This window comes from Theropithecus gelada, chromosome 5 (genome assembly GCF_003255815.1).
Source record: "Theropithecus gelada isolate Dixy chromosome 5, Tgel_1.0, whole genome shotgun sequence".
Taxonomy (NCBI): domain Eukaryota; kingdom Metazoa; phylum Chordata; class Mammalia; order Primates; family Cercopithecidae; genus Theropithecus; species Theropithecus gelada.
In genome coordinates this window covers 14,483,061-14,501,369 of record NC_037672.1, presented here as the reverse complement: position 1 = coordinate 14,501,369, position 18,309 = coordinate 14,483,061, and the positions used below count along the sequence as shown (strand labels likewise).

Sequence of the window (18,309 nt, the reverse complement as noted above, 5' to 3'; positions counted from 1 at the left end):
TAACTCATGTTAGGGCCTTACAGTCTTCCTTTGATATCCTCCTATTTTGTGGGAGATTGTTTTCAGGACACCCATGGATACCAAACTCCATGGATGCTCAAGTCCCTTATATAAAATAGCATAGTACTTGCATGTAACTTACATGTCTTCCCGTATGCTTTAAATCATCTTTAGATTACTTATAATACGTAATACAGTGAAAATCCTATGTATATAGTTGTTATATTGTTTTTTATTGTTATTTTTACTTTTTATTTTTTTCAATATTTTCTTTTCTTTTCTTTTTTTTTTTTTGAGAAGGGGTCTTGCTTTGTTGCCTGGGCTGGAGTGCAGTGGCATGATCTCGGCTCACTGCAACCTCCGCCTCCTGGGTTCAAGTGATTCTGCTGTCTCAGCCTCCCGAGTAGCTGGGACTACAGGCATACACCACCACTCCCTGCTAATTTTTGTGTTTTTAGTAGAAACAGCGTTTCATCATGTTGGTCAGGCTGGTCTCGAACTCCTGACCTCAGGAAATCCACTCACCTCAGCGTCTGAAAGTGCTGGGATTACAGGTGTGAGACACCATGCCCAGCCTTTTACAATCCACAGTTAGTTGAACCTGTGGTTTCTGTATCCCCACGGAGGCTGACTGTGTTTACTTTTTGCCATTAAAAAAAAAAATCTAGCGTTAATGGTTTCTTTTGATTTGTGTCCTGCTTCTACTAAGGCTATTTTTAAGTTTGCTTTTTTTTCCCCCCCAAAAATGATACATGATAATGTTTGTAGAGATTAGCCACTACAGGCCTCAGCCTCCCGAATAGCTGGAACTACAGGTGTGGTGTGCATCACACCTAGTTACTAATGAATTTTATTGTAATCTTGTGTGGCATTTCTTATGATTTAAAAAAAAATCTATAATATGTATTTAACCAAATCTGTCTTACCTGTGTTTTTTGTGTGGCTTAAGAGCCAAGCATCACTTTTACATTTTTAAATAGTTGGAAAAAATCAAAAGAAGAGTAGTATTTTGTGACATGTGAAAAACATATAATTTTGAATTTCAGTGTTTATAAAGTTTTATGAAAATATAACTACAGTCATTCATTTACATATTGTCTATGACTACTTTTGTGCTACAACTGCTGAGTTAAATAATTGCTACGGACCACATGGCCTGCAAAAGTTAAAACATTTGTTATCTGTCCTTTTATAGAAAAGTTGCCAATTCTTGCTCTAGATGATTTACTTGTGTATTGCAGTTAACTGTTCATTGTCTTATTTGCCTTCACTGGAATGGAAACTCCATAAAGGCAAGAAATCTTTGTTTTGTTCATTGATATATCCCAAGTACCAAAGAACAGTGTTTACCTCATAATAGCTACTCAGTAAATATTTGTATAGAGTAAAAAATGTATGACTTTATAAAAAATGAATATTTAATTTTCAAAATGATAATAGCTAATGTTTATTGAGTACCAACAACCATGTGAAATACAGATGTTTTATTATACCCATTTAACATCAAGGTTAAACTAACACATTAACAAAAGTAGGCCAGGCGTGGTGGCTCCTGCCTGTAATCTAGCACTTTGGGAGGCCGAGACGGGTGGATCATGAGGTCAGGAGTTCAAGACCAGCCTGGCCAAGATGGTTAAACCCTGTCTCTACTAAAAAATACAAAAATTAGCCAGTCGCGGTGGTGGGCACCTGTAATCCCAGCTACTCGGGAGGCTGAGGCAGGAGAATCGCTTGAACCTGGGAGGCAGAGTCTGCAGTGAGCCGAGACCATACCACTGCATTCTAGCCTGGGCGACAGAGCAAGACTCCGTCTCAAAAAAAAAAAAAAAAAAAAGAAAGAAAAGTAACTTACCCAGGGTTGCACAGTTAAATAGTGGTAGAACCGGTATCCCATTCTAGAGAATCTGACTTTAGAACTGGTTCACTGTAAGTGACTCTTAAAATGCATAATCCATACTACCTTTTATAGAAGATAGTTAATTCTGTTATGTATAGTACGAATAATTTTGTTTTAGGAGCTTGTATGTCATCTGTTTTGATGCTCTGTCATCAGACTGTCATTCCAGCTGATGACAGGCAATAAGCTTAGATTATGTTCCATTTTAGGAATACTAGATACTTTAGAAAGCAAGTCTAGGAGGTATGGTGTTAGTAGCTTTTCCCCTTTCATCTACCTGTTGTATTTAACCAAATCAAGTTTCCCTCTTTAAAATTTCTGCCTGCCTGTATTTAGCATACATATAGAGTAATGAAATTTTAGGTTTAGAAGGGGCGTAGTTTAATCTCTTCTATTTAAAGAAACGATGATTTGTGCACGTATCGTTTTTCTGTATCACCAAGCCAGCAAACCAACATCTTCCTGGCCTAGTGTACTTTTTAATATACTATTATAACTTGTTAATTTATGAATTTCCTTTATTTGTACTTTAACCAAGTGTAAGGGAAGTATCATGCTGTGTGCAAAAGTGAATAGGGATGTATTTGAATATTTTTTATTTGTGCATATTTGCACGTATTTATTACACTTTTCTTTTTAAATTTTTATTCAGCTTTCTAAAACCAATTTTTCCAACAACAACGATTTCCGTGCTCTTCTGCAGTCTTTGTATGCTACTTTCAAGGAGTTCAAAATGCATGAGCAGATTGAAAATGAATACATTATTGGTTTGCTTCAACAACGCAGCCAGACCATTTATAATGTACATTCTGACAATAAACTCTCTGAGATGCTTAGCCTCTTTGAAAAGGGACTGAAGAATGTTAAGGTAAGTTTGCAAAAATGGATATTTAACTGTCAAAACTTGTGCCATCTTCTGGTATGTCATTGGCAAAACTTGTCACTGTTTTATAGTAAATGATGTAATGTTAAAAAAAAATTATTGCTGGGCGCGGTGGCTCACGCCTGTAATCCCAGCACTTTGGGAGGCCGAGGCGGGCGGATCACGAGGTCAGGAGATCAACACCATCCTGGATCCTGGCTAACACGGTGAAACCCCGTCTCTACTAAAAATGCAAAAAATTAGCTGGGCATGGTGGTGGCAGGTGCCTGTAGTCCCGGCTACTCGGGAGGCTGAGGCAGGAGAATGGCGTGAACCCGGGAGGCAGAGCTTGCAATGAGCCAAGATCGCGCCACTGTACTCCAGCCTGGGCGATAGAGCGAGACTCCGTCTCAAAAAAAAAAAAAAATTATTTTGTCACTTGTTAAAGATGGCAAGGAAGACTATTTAAAAAGAACTACTGCAGTGGGGAGTTTGCAGTAGTGGAGAGAGAGATCAGGCCCAACATTGAATACAGTAAGGACAAGTAGGGATTTATATCCAAGTGGCAAAGTGGGAAGAGTGGGTGGAACACTACTGAGGAAACATCAAGGCCAAGGGGATTCTTGCTAGACTAACTATAAAATTCTTGCTGAAGGCAGGAGGATAATAACATATTGAAGGATGAGTAGTTTGATCAGATGTAGAGAGTGATCAGATACTAAGACTGAGAGATTTTCACTAAACCAATTCAGCAGGATTTTTGCTAAAACTGGACTAAGCAGGACAAGAACAGAGTATAAGGTCAGGCCTAAGTTGAGAAGAGGGCCCAGAGGAGCCTGATTCAGGTTTGATGAGAGTCTTCATCAGTTACCTCTTTATTATTGTTTAATAAAATTTTATAATGAATACTACTCACCAAGTCTTAAAGCTGTTTTTCTAAGTTGAAGTTTTAATTAGAAAATTTTTACGTTCTGTTAACATTTGCTGAATTATTAAAGGAAAGCTATCAATCCAGTTAATGGTGACCAAAGGTATGATTATTACTTAGAATGAATAAACACTTTAATTTTATAAATTGTACTTGTTTTAGAATTGAATGCCAGCCAGGTGCAGTGTGCAGTGGCTCACACCTGTAGTCCCAGCACTTTGGGAGGCCGAGGCTAGTGGATCACTTGAGGTCAGGCGTTCAAGACCAGCCTGGCCAACATAGTGAAAACCTTTTTCTCCTAAAAATATAAAAATTAGCCAGACATAGTGGCAGGCGCCTGTAATCCCAGCTGAGGCAGGAGAATTGCTTGAACCTGGGAGGTGGAGGTTGCAGTGAGCTAAAGATGTTACTGGGTATAGTTTAGGATAATGATGTAGAGAGACTTTCTTCTTAATTACATTTATATATTATAGGATTTTGAAATTTGATCTTAGTTATTTCCCTTCTGGCTTGGTGAAGCGTAAGCTTAAGTTATAGCTCTTTTAAGCCATCATATACTCTTCACCTAGAGATTTATGTTCTGGAAAGGCTGTTCTGCAGGTTAGGGAGGATGGATTAAAGATAAAAGACTAAAGGAGGAAGACCATTATTAAACATTATTCTAATAGTTTCTGGAAGAATACTCAGTAGCTACTTGGTGGGGAGGTGTGGGAGGTTTGGTAGGGGTAGGGTACTAGATAGTAATATTAATAGAAGGGAGATTTACTTTTTTATTGAATATTCTTTTATATTCTTCAAATTTTATATCATATTATGTATTGCCACATGAATGCACCTTCAGTAAGATCTGAACTATAGTTATGACTAGTGGAAATAAAGGGGAGGGGATCAGACTTGAGAGTTATGTAGGAAATAAAATTGATAGAATGTAGTGATTATACTTAAAGGGAGGAGGAAAGAAAAGAAATCAAAATGAGGATTCAGCCTGACTTTCTAGAGCATATAGAAGAGGGTCAGGAAATAAAAAGATTCATTCTTGACATATTAGGTTTGAACTGCTTGTGTATCCAGATGGGCATTTATGAATAGGAGGTGATAAAGATGAATTTCATGGTCAGAAGAGTGACCCAGTATGAAAAATCAAATTTGATAGTTATTATTAGCATATAAGTAGGAATGGAAGCCATGTGGATATGCTTAGGGAAAATGTGTAAAGTCGTAAGAGAATAAGACATTGGATTGAATATTGGGAAGCAGTTGAATAAATTAGTTCTGGAAAAAGAGACCAGAGAGGACTTAACAGAGATGAAATATTTTCATATTTTAAGTTTTCATAGGCTGGGCATGGTGGCTCATCCCTGTAATTCCAGCACTTTGGGAGGCTGAGGCGTGCAGATCACTTGAGGTCAGGAGTTCGAGACCAGCCTGGCCAACGTGATGAAACCCCATCTCTACTAAAAATACCAAAAAAATTAGCTGGGAGTTGTGATGTGCACCTGTAGTCCCAGCCACTCAGGAGGCTAGATGGGAGAATAGCTTGAACCTCAGCTTGCAGCAAGCTGAGATTGTGCCACCACATTCCAGCCTGGGCGATAGAGCAAGACTTGTCCCCCCCAAAAAAAAGTTTTCATTATTTTGTAAATTTCCTACATGCTTTGAGAGGACTGATATAGAAGTGGGAAAATGTAATTCTAGGTTATGAGAAAGAACTTTATAGTTCCTTAGAATTGCCCAGAATTAGAATGATTTACTTCAAGATATAGTGAGCACCTTGCCTTTAAAAGTGTTGATATTGATATATATGACCTTACATCAAGTAAATTTTTTTTTTTTTTGAGACAGAGTCTTGCTGTGTCACCCATGCTGAGGTGCAGTGGTGTAATCTTGGCTCATGGCAACCTCCTTCTCTCAGGTTCAAGCAATTCTCCCTGCCTCAGCCTCCCGGATAGCTGGGATTACAGGTGCCCGTCATTATACCCAGCTAATTTTTGTATTTTTAGTAGAGATGGTTTCGCTGCATTGAGCAGGCTGGTCTTGAACTCCTGACATCAGGTGATCCACCTGCCTCTGCCTCCCAAAGTGTTGGGATTACAGGTGTGACCCACTGCGCCCAGCAGTATAATGTTAACAGGTACAGTTGACCATTGAACAACATGGGGATTAGGGTTGCCAACACCCTGTGCTGTTAAAAATCCATGTATAACTTTTGAATCTCTCAAAACTTATAGCCTGCTACTGTTGACTGGAAGCCTTACCAATAACATAAAACGATTAACAATTATTTCATATATTGTATGTAATATATATATACTGGATTCTTACAATAAGGTAAGCTAGAGAAAAGAAAATGTTACCGAGAACATCATATGGAAGAAAAAATATATTCACTATTTATTAAGTGGAAGTGGATCATCATAAATGTCTTTATCCTCATTGTCCTCACATTGAGTAGGCTAAGGAGGAAGAAGAGGTGGGTTTGGTCTTGCTGTTGCAGGGGTGGGAGAGGCAGAAGAAAATTGGTATTTAAGTGAACCCGCACAGTTCAAACCTGTGTTGTTCAAGGGTCAACTATATTCTGAATTTTTTAGTGGAGGAGACACTAGATGACCATAAAGGGATTCCGTAATGATACAGTCCATTAGGCTTGGAGATACATTAAGACAACTGACATTTAGAAATTATATAAATATATGATTAGAAATCAAATCAATAGAAGTTATGGGCAGATACTTGCTATTTTTAGGCTTTTTGTGGTATTTTAAAAATATAGGGTTACATACATTACTAAAGTAATCCAAAGCTTACTGTTTTACGGACATCTTTTATGCTAAAAGTAGAGAAACCACTTTGCAATTTCTCTATTTTTTTTTTTTCCGGAGGTTTTATGTCACATTTTAAACTGCCTTCCTGGGACCAGACATAATTAATGAAGCAAAACTTTTATAAAAATGTATTTTTTTTTGGTTTCCAGAATGAATATGAACAGTTAAATTATGCAAAACAACTGAAAGAGAGATTGGAGGCTTTTACAAGAGATTTTCTTCCTCACATGAAAGAGGAAGAGGAGGTAAGCATACTTTTTCCCTCTTGTGATTTAGATTTATAACATTCTTAAAATACTATTTTGCTTCAGAGGATCTTCAAAATAATGCATAGGAAGATGTGTCTGGTTGATGGAGAGAAGAACCCAGTTCTTTTTGGGAACTGAAGAAAACCCAAGGGAAAAAAAAAAAAAACATTTGTTTTGTTTTCTCAGAAAGGTTGTTGCTTTTCATTGAATAGATGATTTAATTAATTTACTCAGGAAATAATTTTCTTTTTTGTAAATGGCTCTGTCTTAAATGTTAATAACTTACGCTACCCTAATGTCTTTTCAGAACCTTTAGAGGATTCTTTAAACTTCTGAATTTTTTTTTACATTTTCATGCTGTGTTTAAAGATTTTTTTAAGTTTTTTTTTTTTTTTTTCCAGTAGTGTACTTTAGTATTTAAATGGTGGTTTTAAATTTATTAGCCTTGACTGGACATGGTGGTTCACATCTATAATCCCAGCACTTTGGGAAGCTGAGGCAGGATTGCTTGAGCTCATAAGTTCAAGACCAGCCTGGGAAAAATAGCGAGACCTCATCTGTGCTAAAAATTAAAAAAATCAGCTGAGCATGGTGGCATGTGCCTGTCGTCCCAGCTACTTGGGAGCTTGAGGTGAGAGGATTGCTTGAGCCCAAGAGGTTGAGACTGCAATGAGCCGTGATTGCGCCATGGTACTTCAGCCTGGGTGATAGAGCGAGACCATGTCTCCAAACAAACAAACAAAGACATTTATTAGTCTTAAGCCTACTATACATGTATTAGGGTATCATTGAATGAATGGGCAAAACGTTTTCCCTTTTTCTTCTGTCTCTAATTTGGGATGAATATCAGAGTTAGAAATAGATAAATGATTTTATGAGGAACTGAATACCTGTTCAACTGTAAGTCAGTTATTGTAGAGATTCTCAACTATAGCTTCACCTTATAATCAAATTGATATTTAAACAAACAAAAGAAACCCCAACAGTATTTTAAGCCCTTTCCAGACAAATTACATCAGAGTTAAATCAGAAGACATGCATTGACTTGGGTATTTTTTCAGGGCCCCCCAACTCATTGTAATATACAGCCAGTGTTGAAACTACTGAATTAGTAGACTGACCAGTGTTTTTGAACTGTATGATACCCATCACAATTATCTGTGGAAGTGAAAACAAAACAAAAAAAGCCTTGTTTTCAACCTCTAAAGATTCTAATTCTGTAAATTGGAGGTTGGGACTAAGCATCTGTTTAGCAGAAGAAATCTCCATGGATAATTCTTATAGGAACCACTGTTGTAAAATAAGGATTTGAGGGAACATTTCTAAAATCCAGAAACAATATTGAAAAGTTAAGTGTTTCAGTAGAGTTCTGACTTTTATGGTTCCAATACAATGGGAACCATTCTCATGTGAGGCAGAGGCCCAGTTTGGGTGGAGTTCGGTTACTCTAGTACCAGAAGGCAGTTAACTGACCTAAACATCTAACAGAATGATTAAGAGTGTTTGACAGATTCTATAAAGGGAAAGCCTTCTAGTCCTCATACTTTAAAATTGTTTTGGGATTGATTTATTAACTGGAGAAACCATAACAAGAGGGATTTATTTTATTTATTTATTTTCTTTGAGATGGAGTTTTGCTCTTGTTGCCCAGGCTGGAGTGCAATGGCATAGTATCGGCTCGCCGCAACCTCTGCCTCCTGGGTTCAAGCGATTGTCCTGCCTCAGCCTCTCGAGTAGCTGGGATTATAGGCATGCGCCACTATGCCTGGCTAATTTTGTATTTTTAGTAGAGACAGGGTTTCTCTATGTTGGTCAGGTTGGTCTTGAACTCCTGACCTCAGGGGACCTACCCGCCTTGGCTTCCCAAAGTGCTGGGATTACAGGCGTGAGCCACTGCGCCTGGCCAGGATCTTCTTGATGTACTTTTCTCTGCAATTTTTAGATAAACTAACTCAGTGGTAACAACTAAAATTTTTATCTTTTTGAGATATATGATCATAATACGACATTTGAGCCGTTAATAATTTAAAAGGGTGTAGAGTGAAACAACACGAATTAAGCATCTTTCCTCATGAATATTTTGTTTAATTTAGGTTTTTCAGCCTATGTTAATGGAATATTTTACCTATGAAGAGCTTAAGGATATTAAAAAGAAAGTGATTGCACAACACTGCTCTCAGAAGGATACTGCAGAACTCCTTAGAGGTCTTAGCCTATGGAATCATGCTGAAGAGCGACAGAAATATTTTAAATATTCTGTGGATGAAAAGTCAGATAAAGGTGAGATTCATATATATAGATAAAGAACAATTTATTAGTTATAAGGTCATTGACATCTTACTGATATGAATTGTAGATTTTGGTTGAGGAATAATTTAAGTTAGGCCTGTACTGTGGTCAGTTAAAGGCGTTATTTTCATGTATCAATTTAATTGAAGACAATGGTTCTCATTTTAGAATTCAGTGTTGTGTATGATAATTTAACATATACTTGGGACGTATTCAGTGTAGTGTTTCTTGAATGAATTTATATATGAGTGAATCCAAATTATTGAAAACTACCAGTACAGAGCACTGTCCTGCTCAAAACTGAGCAGTCAAAATTGTTGAAAACTACCATTACACAGAGCACTTTTGTGGTATCATCCTGCTTCCTGAGCTTTATTGACCATAGTGGCTGCTTTTCTCTTTCCTTGTGTTTTTTCATTGGTTTTCAAAATCAGTTATGTTTATAATTTATTTTCATCCTTTCCTGTGTGTCATTTTTTCAGCCTGTATCCAGTAATATTCAGAGGAACAAGTACTAGAGGCAGAGTTTTTCTGTGTTGTTACTCTGAAAATACAGATGAGAAAGGCAAATAAACTGCCTTTTTTAAAAAATAAACTACTTCCTCAGTAATTATTTATGTTCACTTCTTCAAGATTGGCGGCAGCAATGGGATTTCTGTTAAAATAGCTTGAAGTTTTTTGAAATTGGTCCTTTTATTTTTATTTAACAATGTAGGTGAAATGCATGTTGAAACAAATAATTTTACAAGTTAAGCAATAATTAATCCCATAAAGCTTGTATGCCTTACTCTGAAATATAGCTTGTGCTTTAGTTACCAAGCTAAGACTTGTTGTGTCTGGTTTAATTGTAATTATAACATGGGATTTAAAAGCATCACACTTACTACATTTTATTTTCCCACTCCTTCAAAGCAAATTGTAGCTGTATTATGTTTAAAATATTTGGCATTTTAAAAGTGGTAGTTTAAAGAATGTGATCATAGCGTTTCTATATTTAAGTTACTTTGTGAAACAAATCAGATATATAAAGTACTCAAATTCTTCATATGACTTTAATGATGAATCTCTTATATTTTTTATTGTAACACCTCATTTTCATTTTTATTTTGGAAATTATTACTGAAATAATAGGTTTATATATCCATAAGTACTTCCTGCAATAGTTGCTGACAAAAGATTCCTTATCAACGTGAAACAACATCAGAAATATTTGCATTTTGTCATGTCACCTGCGACATAAATAATTGAAGTAGTTTAAAGCACCTCTAGGTTAAGGCAGTCAGATTTCGCAGACCTCTTGTATGAAATGTGAAAATCAAAGAGGGAATACAAGGAAGATTATTGACAGGAGTCATAATGCATAAATGGAAAAGGTCATGAGATTTGTGTGTGTCATTAAAAATGCCTTGGAGATCTCATAATCTGGCTGACTCTATACTTGTTGATTTAAAGCTGTATAACCTGTTTGGTTCCTTTTTCAAGTGATGCTACTTAATGCTACAAAGTGAGTATTGTTTTTTCTGTGATGCCTTTGTAAGAGGAAGTTAATTCTGTGTTCATTATTGTAGCTCCCACTGATGAAGTATGATTTGGGCCATGATAGTTTAACCCTACTTGTTCTTAACAAGTTTAACATCCCCATGTTACCTCTAATACCTGTTATTTCATTTTCACATCTTGCAAGCAGGAAGGAGTTGACTTCAGGCACTGGATTTTGTTTATAGAAATGTGATTGTAATTTCTTATTGCATTTGCTCTTTAGCCTTTACTGGTAAAGTTTTTCTTTTTTATTTCAGAAGCTGAAGTGTCAGAACACTCCACAGGTATAACCCATCTTCCTCCTGAGGTAATGCTGTCAATTTTCAGCTATCTTAATCCTCAAGAGTTATGTCGATGCAGTCAAGTAAGCATGAAATGGTCTCAGCTGACAAAAGCTGGATCGCTTTGGAAACATCTGTACCCTGTTCATTGGGCCAGAGGTAGGTAAATGGGTTTTAAAAATATTTTCATATTTTTTTGTAAATGAATATTTATTTACATGAATCAGCAATGCCAGGGAGGGAAACTCTGAGAGATTCATCAAAAAGTAGATTTTATAGTTAGATGATGTGTTTTTGGTATATATATTTTTGGAAAACTAGCAATGCTGAAATTCATGGGTAAATTATAATGGTGTCTGCAATTAAAAAAATTAGGAAAATATATTTGTGGGAGGGAATGCAAAAAGATTGACAAAATGATAATTATTGAAGATAGGTGATAGATACATGGGGATTCATTATGCTAGTTCTTTCTGCTTTTGACTGTTTTTCAGAATTAAAAGTTAAAAATAAAATTAGTATGCTTTCAAAACTGCTTTAAATAATTATGTTTAATAATAATTATATGAATATTTTAAAAATACAGAATAAATTCTATAAAATTTAAGGGTGATATACCATTATGGCTCCATTTTGGTGATGGCTCAAAATAATTGTGAATCTGTTTCTGTCTTTGACCTATCTTTATTTGATTGGTAATGCCACATTCTCTGAATCACAGTTTCATATAATATCATTATAGTAAATTACTTTCACATGTGAACAGTTAAAGAAAATTTTCTTTTCATCAACATATAATGCAGTTATGGGTTAAATACAACTAATATAGCATACATTTTTTCTGTCACTGAATTAAACAATTTCTGCTAGGTGAGTTTTTTTTTTTTTTAAGGCAGAGTTTCGCTTGTGTTGCCCAGGCAAGAGTGCAATGGCGTGATCTTGGGTCACTGCAACCTCTGATTCCCAGGTTCAAGCGATTCTCGTACCTCAGCCTTCCAAGTAGCTGGGATTACAGGCGTGTACCACCACACCTGGCTAATTCCGTATTTTTAGTAGAGATGGAGTTTCACCATGTTGATCAGGCTGGTCTCAAACTCCTGACCTCAAGTGATCCACCTGCGTCGGCCTCCCAAAGTGCTGTAATTGCAGACGTGAGCCACCGTACCCGGTCCGGGGGAATATTAGCTTCCAAATTCACATAATTTTAAAAATTGTTTTCTGTTTATGACTTTATGTCTGATTTAAATTGTGAGTCTAATTTAAAAGCAGTTTTATTCATTACAATAACATATAGCACTTTTTTTTTTTTTTGAGACAGAGTTTTACTCTCGCCTAGTGGAACTCAGTGGCACGATCTCGGGATCACTGCAACCTCCACCTCCCAGGTTCAAGCAATTCTCCTGCCTCAGCCTCCTGAGAGCTGCGATTACAGGCGCCCGCCGCCATGACCGGCAGATTTTTTTGTATTTTTACTAGTGACGGGGTTTCACCATGTTGGTCAGGCTGATCTTGAACTCCTGACCTCAGGTGATGTACTCTCTCAAAGTGATGGGATTATAGGCTTGAGCCACTGTGCCCAGCCACGTATAGCACTTTTAAAATAAGCTGTTAGATTTTTTTTGAATGAAGCTATTTGGAATATTAGGTAGACTTATATCATCTAAATAATTAGAGTTGTTATGTGGGATAATTTTTTCTGTTAGTTGTAAGATAATGAAATATTTAGTAAAAAGTCAAGGCCAACATGGATGCAGAAAATATTTTCTCTGGCTATTTTTAATTCTTAAGAATTATTAAGAATTATGTCATGATTTGATATGAATGTCAAATGTGATAATGCTGTGCTAACTTTCATGAATTCACCTAAATCTCAAATATACTACTTTTTTCTGTTTTTAATATGTTTAAACAAAAAATTCCAATAAGCCCGGGCTCTACTAAAAAAATTTAAAAAATGCCTGGGCACGGTGGCTCACACCTGTAATCCCAGCACTTTGGGAGATTGAGGTGGGCAGATCACCTGAGGTCAGGAGTTCGAGACCAGCCTGGCCAACATGGCGAAACCCTGTCTCTTCTAAAAATACAAAAATTAGCCAGGCGTGGTAGCAGGCACCTGTAATCCCAGCAACTCAGGAGGCTGAGGCAGGGAGAATTGCTTGAACCGGGGAGGCAGAGGTTGCGGTGAGCTGAGATGTGCCATTGCACTCCAGCCTGGGCAACAGAGTGAGACTCTGTCTCAAAAAAAAAAATTAACAAAAATAAAAAAAATTAGCCAGACATGGTGGTACATGCCTGTAATCCCAGTTACTTGAGAGGCTGAGGTGGGAGGGAGGATCATTTGAACATTTGAACATGGGAAGTCAAGGCTGCAGTGAACCATGATCACACAATCTTGGTGACAGAGGGAAGACTCTGTCTTAAAAAAAAAAAAAAAAAAAAAGAACCAGTAGAAATTGGATTTTATTTATTTCTAGTATGTGCTTTGAGTGGTTCTCAATCAAATTGATTTTTCCCCCTTCCAGGGGATATTTAAAATATGTGGAAGCATTTTTGTTTGCCCCATCTTTGGGTATCATACTGGCATCTACTGGGTAGAGGCCAGGATTGTTGCTAAGCACCCTGTAATCCACAGGATAGCTCCCAAAAACAATTACCCAGCCCAAAATGTCAGTAGTGTCAAGGTTGAGAAACTTTAATTTAGATGTAAAGAGTTCAGTAAATTGGCTGGGCACGGTGGCTCATGCCTGTAATATCCTAGCACTTTAGCAGGCCAAGGCAGGCAGATTGCCTGAGCTCAGGAGTTCAAGACTACCCTGGGCAACAAGGTGGAACCCGGTGTCTACTAAAATACAAAAAAAAAAAAAAAAAAACCCAGGCGTGGAGGTGCATTCCTGTTATCCCAGCTACTTGGGAGGCTGAGGCACAAGAATCACTTGAGTCCAGACGGCAGAGGTTGCAGTGAGCCGAGACTGCGCCATTGCACCCCAGCCTGGGCAACAGAGTGAGACTCTGTCTCCAAAAAAATGAGTTCAGTAAATTGATTCTGCATAATCTGTCATTTCATGATCATATAATTTAGTTGCAGTACATTCTCCAGGATCTATGAATTTATAGTTTAGCTTTAGATTAATCTTTCCCTTTGCTTCTGTTCCCATCTACTTCTGACTACTGGTTGACTACAGAGTAGACAGTCCTGCTTCCTTTTATTAATTAGCTGTTACCATAATGAGGCTATTGTAGGAACCAGTGTGAAACAACAGCAGGGGAGAATGTTTGCTCGTTGTGATTTCTAAAATTTTATGCAAGACTTGATAATCATTAAGCTTATTTCTATAAAAGATAAAATTGAAAAACTTTATAGAGAGTAGGATACATAGCAGGTACATAGCAGACTCTATACATTTTTGTAGTTATTGTTCTGTTTCTATAGTTCGAAAGAGAAGGATTTACTTCGGGAAAATATGAACTATTGGTTAATTATTATTGTTAATTGAAGCCACCTGTCATAGTTCTTTTCAGTATGTCTGAAATGGAATCCTTTGCTGATTTCAGTGTAACTTTTTTTTAACCATAATTAAATATTTCTAAAAAATTGCCCATTGCCTGGGCAAAAACTGGAAGCATTCCTTTTGAAAACCGGCACAAGACAAGGATGCCCTCTCTCACCACTCCTATTCAACTTAGTGTTGGAAATTCTGGCCAGGGCAATCAGGCAAGAGAAAGAAATAAAGGGTATTCAATTAGGAAAAGAGGAAGTCAGATTGTCTCTGTTTGCAGGTGACATGATTGTTTATTTAGAAAACCACATCATCTCAGCCCAAAATCTCCTTAAGCAGATAAGCAACTTCAGCAAAATCTCAGGATATGAAATCAATGTGCAGAAATCCCAAGCATTCCTGTATACCAATAACAGACAAACTAGAGAACCAAATCATGAGTGAACTCTCATTCACAATTGCTACACAGAGAATAAAATACCTAGGAATAAAACTTAAAAGGGGATGTGAAGGACTTCTTCAAGGAGAACTACAAACCACTGCTCAACAAAATAAAAGAGGACACAAATGGAAGAACATTCCATGCCCATAGATAGGAAGAATCAATATTGTGAAAATGGCCATACTGTCCAAGGTAATTTGTAGATTCAGTGCCATTGCCATCAAGCTACCAATGGCTTTCTTCACAGAATTGGAAAAAACTACGTTAAAGTTCATGTGGAACCAAAAAAGAGCCTGCATTGCCAAGACAATCCTAAGCAAAAAGAACAAAGCTGGAGGCATCATGCTACCTGACTTCAAACTATACTACAAGGCTACAGTAACCAAAACAGCATGGTACTGGTACCAAAACAGAGATATAGACCAATGGAACAGAACAGAGGCCTCAGAAATGACACCACACATCTACAACCATCTGATCTTTGACAAACCTGACAAAAACAAGAAACAGGGAAAGGATTCCCTATTTAATAAATGGTGCTGGGAAAACTGGCTAGCCATATGTAGAAAGCTGAAACTGGATCCCCCCTTCCTTACACCTTATGCAAAAATTAATTCAAGATGGATTAAAGATTTAGATGTTAGACCTAAAACCGTAAAAACCCTAAAAGAAAACCTAGGCAGTACCATTCAGGACATAGGCATGGGCAAGGACTTCATGTCTAAAACACCGAAAGCAATGGCAACAAAAGCCAAAATAGACAAATGGGATCTAATTAAAGGCTTCTGCATGGCAAAAGAAACTACCATCAGGGTGAACAGGCACCCTACAGAATGGGAGAAAAATTTTGCCATCTACCCATCTGACAAAGGGCTAATATCCAGAATCTACAAAGAACTTAAACAAATGTACAAGAAAAAACCCCGTCAAAAAGTGGGCAAAGGATATGAACAGACAGTTCTCAAGAGAAGACATTTATGCAGCCAACAGACACATGAGAAAATGCTCATCATCACTGGTCATCAGAGAAATGCAAATCAAAACCACAAGGAGATAACCATTTCACACCAGTTAGAATGGCAGTCCTTAAAAAGTCAGGAAACAACAGATGCTGGAGAGGATGTGGAGAAATAGGAACGCTTTTACACTGTTGGTGGGAGTGTAAATTAGTTCAACCATTGTGGAAGACAGTATGGCGATTCCTCAAGGGTCTAGAACTAGAAATACCATTTGACCCAGCGATCCCATTACTGGGTATATACCCAAGGGATTATAAATCATGCTACTATAAAGACACATGCACACATATGTTTATTGTGGCCCTATTCACAATAGCAAAGACTTGGAACCAATCCAAATGTCCGTCAGTGATATACTGAATTAATAAAATGTGGCACACGTACACCATGGAATACTGTGCAGCCATAGAAAAGGATGAGTTCATATTCTTTGCAGGGACATGGATGAAGCTGGAAACCATCAGTCTTAGCAAACTATCACAAGGACAGGAAACCAAACGGTGCATGTTCTCACTCATAGGTGGGAATTGAACAAAGAGAACACTTGGACACAGGGCGGGGAACGTCACGCACTGGGTCCTGTCGGGGGGTGGGGGGCTGGGGGAGGGATAGCATTAGGAGAAATACATAATGTAAATGATGAGTTGATGGGTGCAGCAAACTAGCATGGCACATATATACCTATGTAACAAACCTGCGTGTTGTGCACATGTACTGTAGAACTTAAAAGTATTAAAAGAAAAATTGCTTATTGCCTAGGGCTCAGATGTTGTCTCTGTGTAGAGATTTTTATTGTAAATAGCTTAGTTTTCCATTATTGCAGGCAATCTGATATTATTTTGATCCTTTTACTTGTTTATTCATTGTGTAGGTGACTGGTATAGTGGTCCCGCAACTGAACTTGATACTGAACCTGATGAAGAATGGGTGAAAAATAGGAAAGATGAAAGTCGTGCTTTTCATGAGTGGGATGAAGATGCTGACATAGATGAATCTGGTAAGCTTGTTTGAAATTAAAATTATTACATAGTGTTTTAATAATTATATATTAAGTACTTATAATTAATAAGTACTAATAATTAGGTATTAGATTTATGTAGTTTGTGTTTTCTAAAGAAACGTGTTTCTACGCCTACTACTTTTTAAAATTTGAAGGAATAATAATAACATTTTAAATTAATTGTTTGAAGTACTTTAAAGAGTGCGTAGGATTATTTCTCTTGTTTTTATATTAAAATAAAAAACCAGAAAATGGTACCTTTTTTTCTTATGGAAATAATGTATGTTTATTATAGTGCTTTATAGTTTACAATGTGATTTTAGCACCACTTCAGATGATCAGTTGTGCAGCATCTATTGAGTCATGTGTGGCTTGAGGGAAATAGGATGAAACTGTTAAGTTGACTTACTCATTTGTAAATAGTCTTAATATTTGCCTAATAAGGTTATTGTAGAATTAAGAGGTAATATACATAAATATTCTTTGTAAATGGTAAGGGCTTACAAAAACTAATGTAGCCATTCATTAAACACTGTGGGGGAGAGTTCAAGGGTGGATAAGACTTAATCGCCACTCCAAAGAATTCACAAACGAGAGAGAATTTAGAAAACATAATTTTTTTTTTTAAATTTATTTTTTTATTATTATTATACTTTAAGTTCTAGGGTACATGTGCATAACGTACAGGTTTGTTACATATGTATACTTGTGCCAAGAAAACATAATTTTTACTTTAAGGTACATGTTGGAAAAATGCTGTCATACTTGTGCAGAGAGATGCTGTTTGAAAGTGTGAGGAGGAAGACAAATTCTGTCTTGGATATTCTAGATAATACTCACTAAAAGATGGTAAAATAGTAAAAAATGAACAGATGAGACATTCTTCTAGTTGGTAAAACTGAAACTATAGGAACTTTTTATAAAGTTACCTGCTTAAAGTAGTTTGATCTGGCAAAAGAACTAAATGTGGAAAAAAGAAACATGGAAAGTAACAGTGCAAGTATAAAGATTGTTATATCAGCAGCTAAAGTAGTTTATTTTTATGAAAAGCAGATGCGCTACATTTTGATAAAAAGATTCAAAATGTCATATATAAGGAAAAGGTCTATTCTAGTTATGATAGATTTGATGATGTGCTTACCTGTGGCAGGCATTGTTTTAGGTATGAAGGATCTAATGGTGAACAAAATGGAAAAAAAAAGAAAAAACTGGCCCTTGTTGAGCTTAAAATTTAGAGACAGGAGGCAGACAATAAATACAGGTAAAATATATTCCGTATTAGATGGTGACAAGTGTTGTGGAGAAAAATAAAACAAGGAAAACATGCCAAGAAGAATTTAAAATTGTAGTTTTAAACTGAGTGATTAGTTAAGGTCCTTTGAGAAATTTGAGTAAAGACCTGAAGGAAATGAGGTATTTGCTCAGATGTCAACTTAAGGAAGTCTCAGTTTATTCATTCTGGAAAATTAATTCATAATACCTGTG

The 18,309-nt window shown here is 36.7% G+C and overlaps 1 protein-coding gene across 4 annotated transcripts in view; it reads left to right on the top strand.

Moving 5' to 3' along the window:
• Positions 1-18,309, top strand: part of FBXL5 (F-box and leucine rich repeat protein 5) — a 43,153-nt gene that overhangs the window by 9,687 nt on the left and 15,157 nt on the right. Inside the window, exons 2-7 of one of the 4 annotated variants that reach the window (XM_025384655.1) lie at positions 2,550-2,765; positions 5,916-6,015; positions 6,659-6,754; positions 8,851-9,037; positions 10,843-11,025; positions 16,696-16,821. In XM_025384655.1, coding sequence (XP_025240440.1) covers positions 2,758-2,765; positions 5,916-6,015; positions 6,659-6,754; positions 8,851-9,037; positions 10,843-11,025; positions 16,696-16,821 — 700 coding nt within the window. In that variant the 5' untranslated portion in view covers positions 2,550-2,757. The remainder of the gene's footprint in view (positions 1-2,549; positions 2,766-5,915; positions 6,016-6,658; positions 6,755-8,850; positions 9,038-10,842; positions 11,026-16,695; positions 16,822-18,309) is intronic. The other 3 variants (XM_025384654.1, XM_025384653.1, XM_025384652.1) reach the window with 3 other exon arrangements.